General features: G+C 49.3%; 1 protein-coding gene across 1 annotated transcript; it reads right to left on the bottom strand.

Annotated features, from left to right (window-relative positions):
* Window positions 1-341: 341 nt before the first annotated feature.
* On the bottom strand, window positions 342-2,712 carry GPR6 (G protein-coupled receptor 6). The gene is made up of 2 exons (XM_057739715.1): window positions 2,566-2,712; window positions 342-1,957 (listed from the first exon to the last, which is right to left on the bottom strand). Exon 2 carries the CDS (start codon window positions 1,936-1,938, stop codon window positions 847-849), a length of 1,092 nt encoding a protein of 363 aa, XP_057595698.1. The 5' UTR covers window positions 1,939-1,957; window positions 2,566-2,712; the 3' UTR covers window positions 342-846.
* Window positions 2,713-6,470: the final 3,758 nt, after the last annotated feature.

The raw sequence follows: 6,470 nt of genomic DNA on the forward strand, positions 1-6,470 counted from the left end.
ATGTGGTAAGATAAAGGAATAGTTTCAGACATCCTCTGGAGCTTGTCTTCCAAACCCAGTAACCAAGGGAGTAAATTAATTTGCACTGATACACAAATAACTCTTTAATGTCCTGTGACTACTGTTATGTGAATATATTACTCCCTTCCTGTACCTCCCCAATAATCTGGATTAGGTGTTTCAGTGACAGTTTATGAACAATGTGCAAATGTGTATGATTTTTTACATTAAGATTTTCACAGGATGGAGATGACACATAATAAACTTTTAAAGTAAATGCACTAATAATTCAGCTCTTAAATAGTAGTTCTATCACCAGTCACATGCCAAAAATTACAGTTTGTGTTTATTTGTGTACAAAATATGTTGTTATTTACTGATGCATATGCAGCAAAATATTCTATCACATACAACAAAAATACACTTTTTACCCCACCCCCTTCCCCTGCCCTTGAAAATGGCAACACTGTTTTGGCAGTTCAGCAGCTAAAAATAAAGTGCTAAAATTAAGCAGTATTGGGATGTCTTGACTTGACAAATGTGATGTACAATTTGAGTATACAACCACATTGTTGTTAGTTTTTTCACAGAACAGGAAATTCCACATCCTGAACACCTCCAGAAGATACAAATATTTGTATATATATGTACACATGTATACACTGTATATGTAAAGTGCCAACAAGCCTCTTTGTCCTTGTGAGTTTGTTGTGTTTATGTTTATTCTCTCTTTCCAAAGCCAGAGTCTCACTATTGGGATCTCAGAGTTCATCAGCAGGCACAGAGAAGCTCACCAAAGGCTGGCTTGTTGGGGGTGTGATGTTGGTTAGAGGATGGAGGGAGCCTTCAGACTTCGCTGGGGGACCTGGAGCGGAAGGGCACTTTGGACTGGAAACAGCCACAAAACAGGAGCCACAGGGCGCGCTGGATCTCCTGGTTGCGGAAAGCATAGATGATAGGATTGATCATAGAGTTGTAGGTGGCGGGCAGCAGGGTGGCGTAGGTGTAGACAGCTGGGTCCTCATGGCTGCCTACTATGCAGTAGATGGCAAAGGGCAGCCAGCTGGCGCCGAAAGTGCCCAGCACCACGGCCAGCGTACCCACACCCTTTCTGGTGGCGGCAAGGTGGGGCGGCGCCAGGCAGTGCTGCTGCAGCGCTATCTGATGGGCGTGACGCCAGACCACCTGGCAGATGCGCACATACAGGTGCAGCATGATGCCAAAGACCGCAAAGAATGTGGCGGAGAGCAGCGCCACGTGGCTGCGCGTCAGCGGACGCACCACACTGCAAGCGGCGCGCTCTGCCAGGCAGTTCCAGCCAAGCACCGGCAGCAGCCCGAGGCCTAAGGACACCGTCCAGGTAGCAGCCAGAAGGAGGTGCACGCCTAACAGGGTCCGTCGCGAGTAATAGGTGAGCGCGTGGTAGAGGGACAGGTAGCGGTCCACCGTGATGGCCAGCAGGCTGCTGACTGAGGCAGCGAAGGAAGCCACGAGGAAGCCCACAGTAAGCAGGCTCACAGTCTCCGAGGGCACCACGTACTGGAACACGAAGTGCAGGATGAGACCGCAGCCCGCCAGCAGGTCGGCGGTGGCCAGGCTGCCCACCAGCACGAACATGGGCGTGCGCAGCGCAGGTGTGGACGCGATGAGAGCCACGACCAGAGCGTTTTCGCCTGCGATCACCGTCCCAGACACGCAGAGCAGTACGTCCCATGGATTCACTGCCGATAGCAGCAGCCCCGGCGGCCCCGCTGACAGCTGCGAAGACAACTCCAGCGACGCATTAGCTGCGCCGCCGCCCCCCAGCGTCGCTGCGGCTGCCGGGGGCCCCCAGTCACTGGTGTCCCGCGCTCCTGCTGCGGTGGCCGCTGCCACCGCACCCTCGGCCGCCACTGCCACCACCTGGGAGTCGTTGAGCGAAGATGCGCTCGCGTTCATCACGGCGGGACGCTACACCCTGCGTGGAGAGGGAGAACAAGAGTCAGGTGTGCGGTTTACGCCGCCGGGGTACTTCCCTGGACGCTGCAGCCCCGCTCGTATAGCCCATCCCACCCCGGAACCCCAGAGCAGAGAGAGGAAGCAGTGGTTGAGAACCAAAAATAAATACCTGTTGAGTGAGTGAGCGTGTGAGTGAAACGCACAAGGGATGCCCGCACTGATATCTGAGTTTTTGCACAGCTACACACACAGATAACATGCAGTCACATACACACAGATCACAAATTTGCACAAGCACCTTGCGCACCGAGCTCGTAGGTCTGCCTCGGCGAGTCCCGCCCAGGCTGAGAACGGCTGGGTGAGGCGCTTGCTCTGCTAAACTAGGCAGCGGTGCCGGTTTCTGTCCGCGGTGCTGAAAGCGAAGTTTCTTTGCTCACCCGGAGGCCAGAGAGACCCTCGGGAAAGCGGTTGCCGGGGGAGAGAGGCCAGGATGTCTGTGTAGATGGAGGGTGTGGAGTCAGGCTTGGCTCCGTTTCTCCGGCTTCGGGAAGGACTCATCCCCGGCCATCCTTCACCCCTTCACCTCTGAACACCCTCAAAGTTCCTTGAGAGAGCCGGGCTGCTCACCTGGGGAGTCAGGGCTTCGGGAAATCGCTGATCATGAGCTCTGTGGCGGGGCGCCGGGCTGCGCTCCCCGCGCGGACAGAGCCGAAGGCTGTAGGAGGTGGCCGCGCCGGAGCGCAGAGCAGCGCGGGGCGCTCGTAGCTGTGCCGGCGCCGCCGAGAGGGAGAGACACAGTCAGCAGGAGAAAAGGCGGCTACGAGCAGCGCGCCCGCTGGAGATGGACAGGCAGGGCGCGGTGACGTCAGGCTCCAGGCTCCAGGGTGCAAGCTAGGCACTCGCTCTCCTTGCCCGCCTATCAGCCACCTGCCTCACCATATACCCTCCCCAAACGATGTCTGAGAGGGTTCAAGGCGGGAGAAGAAGCCGGAGGGCTGCTGCCAGCCCGGAACCTCCAGGAATGGGATGGGAGAAGGAGGCAAGGGAGAGAAGAGTGAAGACTAAGGGCAGGCAAGGAGGGTGAGATGGGAGGGGAGGGATGAGGGATGAGTTGCACTGACCAGGCAGCAAGGCCCAGGGTCAAAGGTCACTGAGGGGGCCAGGTTGACAAAAAAGCCCTGGAGAAGGGGGAAGTTGGGGCAGAGAGGCCTGATCACAGAGTTGCTGCTTAAAAGAGAAGTACTGTTTGGGGGACAGGAATGAACCGGTGTGGGGAGGGGGGATGAGTTTTTTAAAGGATATTCGTGGAACAGCATGTCAGCTGAGTAGAGCCAGAGGAGAAAAGCCAAGTTGTGGGGAACAGAGAGAAGATGGGACATTTGAGGAAAACAATCTCTTCTTTTCAAGGTTATCTGTGCAATCAAGTCCTCTCTCTCTCTCCATTATCTTCCTCTCTCCCACTATCTTTCTTGAACTCTACACAGCAGGTTTCACCATATTTCCAGCCGAATGTTCCCCATTGCACTAGCTGATAGTGCTCTTGGAACTCGCTTTTTAATTAAAGACCAGGTCTGTGTCTTGTTAGAAAAGAAGAAAACAGCAAAATGTGATTTACTTTCCTGGCAACAGACTTTGCCCTGTTAATTAGTACCCTATAAAACAAATTACAGGACGAAAATAGTGATAAATCAGCTGCACCAGACTCCAGTAGGCAGGAGTTTTATTTTCAGCTCCGATAAATCATCCTTTTGGTTTAAAGGTGTTTTGTTTTGTCAGTAAAATACAAGTGTTAGACATCTTCTTCTTCTTCTTCTTCTTCTTCTTCTTCTTCTTCTTCTTCTCCTTCTCCTCCTTCTCCTCCTCCTCCTCTTCCTCCTTCTTCTTCTTCATTAGCCAGAATCTCCAATTGCTGTACTTGGGAAAAAGCTAAAATAGTTGACTCCATCTAAGGCTCTAGAATAAATTATTGCATATTGGCATGATGGCATTATACCAGAGCCACAGACATGATATTCAGGGACTATGTGCTCTAGGGAAGGTGAAAATAGATTGTTACTGGTGGTTCCTCTACTTTTCCCTGTGTACCTTCTTCCCTCTTCTGGCTTCACTTTGCCTCTAGACGCAGGGGCCCAAAAAGAAAAAAATATATTCAGACTGCCTACAGGCTGCAGTGGAAGGCAGATTTTTATCCTGGCCTTCTCCCTCTAAATATGGCCCCCAAGTCCAGACTATTCCTGCCCTCGTGCAGCTGAATTTAACTAGAGAAAAGAAGGAAAACTATAGGGCCATTCAATTCTTTGCTGCAATAGCCAGTGTTGGCCCATAAAATGAGTTTACACAGAATTTCTCCATTTGGGCAGTTTATAAAATTCTCATGAACCTTCAAATTGGCTGAAGTTCTAAGTTTCTGGAAAGTGTCATTTTGAGTTTCAGTAAAAGATTGTCAACTAAAAGCCAAGAATGTTATTTCAGAGCTGTCAAGTGGACTGTCAAACCACTGTAATCACGTTAATCGCAAATTTTTCAAACAATCAGATATAGGCCCAAGGGGAGGAGAATCCTTTTTAGTGTCTGAATATGTTACATTTTTACATGTCACAATGCCACAGGAAGTGTGAGATTAAAATTGAGCAAACAGAGATCCTGTGTTTCAGACATCCTTGGGCCTTCACCATCACCAAGAAGGAATTGACTTTTCAGTAGTTTCAGGAGGAAGACAACACATGTATAATCATGTACATAAATGCTGGTTGAGGGTTCATAGACTATCTTTCAGTCAGGCCAGTCTGTGGTTACCTCTCTCAGATGCTAGACTGGATCCTGACAGCAGGCACATTCTTTCAAGCTCCTCCTCACCTCTGCCACACCCACCTATCTCCTGGGAGGTATAAAATGGGAAAGAAGACAGGTGTGTGGTTCATTAGTTATGGATGGGTATTAGATGTACTTCATTGGCTGCTCTGCCCACAGCTCCTCACAAGAACTCGCCCTTCCAGTGGTCTCCTAGAATGTTCAGCCTGTGAACCATGTGACAATTTTCACCCCCAGCCCAGCTTATGGGAAGAGATTGATGACTGACCCAAGGCTAGACAAGACCAGCCATCATTTACTGGACAGTGATAAGATACCCTTCCTGAAAATTTGAACTAAGAAACATTGTGACAATGGTCAGTCAGTGCCAGGCTCTGGACCTGAAAGATGATTGATAAGTTAGGGCTGGAGCACTCATGTTGAGCCTTGTGTGAAATAAGAATCAGAGGAAGGACTTCCCAGGTGGTGCAGTGGTTAAGAATCCACCTGCCAATGCAGGGGACATGGGTTTGAGCCCTGGTCCAGGAAGATCCCACATGCCACAGAGCAACTAAGCCTGTGTGCCACAACTACTGAGCCTGTGAGGCACAACTACTGAAGCCCGCACACCTAGAGCCTGTGATCCACAATAAGAGAAAGCCCACACACAGCAACGAAGACCCAGTGCAGCCAAAAATAAAAATAAATAAATAAATTTATTTAAAAAAGAGAATCAGAATAAGACACTTGCAATGGAAGAATGAAGCAGATGTGCAGAGAGGAACAGAGATAAGGGAATTCAAATGACTGAGAGATGGAAGGAGTGACCTCAGTCCCTGAGTGTCTGGTTGCCAACTCTAGGAGTCTAGACCCCTGGATCCCTTGAAATTACTATTCATAGTGTCTACTACAAACCTTCCTAATCTTGAGTTTCCTTGAGTGGGTTTCTATTCTGTGAATCTTGGATACTTGACTGAAACACACAATTAAATGTATTATTCATCCACCAGGTTGTCTGATCCTGGTTACGTTTCGGGATGTGCAAAGTTTGGTTTCCAGCTTATAGGCACAGGTTAAACTCTTTATTACCACCCCTGTGACACATCCAACATACCCTCTGGTGCCTTTATATTCCAGCACTATCCAAACATGAACACAAGGAAACTTTCCTTCTCCAGGGTTGTGGCCAGGAATCACAACCTCTCAACCACAACTCTTTCTCTGACTCCCTTGGCTATTTCTTGCCCATCTCAGGCTCAGCTAGTGGTTCCCAACCCTGACTGCACATTAGAATTATCTAGAAAGCTTTTTAAAACTACTGATTCCTGGATCTCTCACCCAGAGATTCTGATTCATTTGGTCTGGAGTGAGGACTGGGCATCAAATTTCCTAAAGCCACTAATGGAAAGCCAGGGTTGAGAACACTCAACTAAGCTATCATATAATCTCCTTGTCAGTTTAGCATGCAGTGAAACTCCTGAAAATAGTAGATTGGAGTTTGGAATAGTTACAGTAAAGGAATTTTAGCAACACTCCGGCTTCAAATCACTTAGTGTGATTTCAGATTCACTGTAAATTCAGATGCTCTGACCAGACCTCCGCAGACCTTTACTTTTCCACACTCACAAGAATCTTCTTTATGGCCCAGTTGAAAGCTGGCACTTGGTTTCCTTTTGGCCCTGATGAACTCGATGACCCCATCAAGGAGCTCTACAGTCTGCTTGCCCTGGACCCTCTATTTT

Source organism: Hippopotamus amphibius, chromosome 6 (genome assembly GCF_030028045.1).
Source record: "Hippopotamus amphibius kiboko isolate mHipAmp2 chromosome 6, mHipAmp2.hap2, whole genome shotgun sequence".
In the NCBI taxonomy this organism is placed as follows: Eukaryota; Metazoa; Chordata; class Mammalia; order Artiodactyla; family Hippopotamidae; genus Hippopotamus; species Hippopotamus amphibius.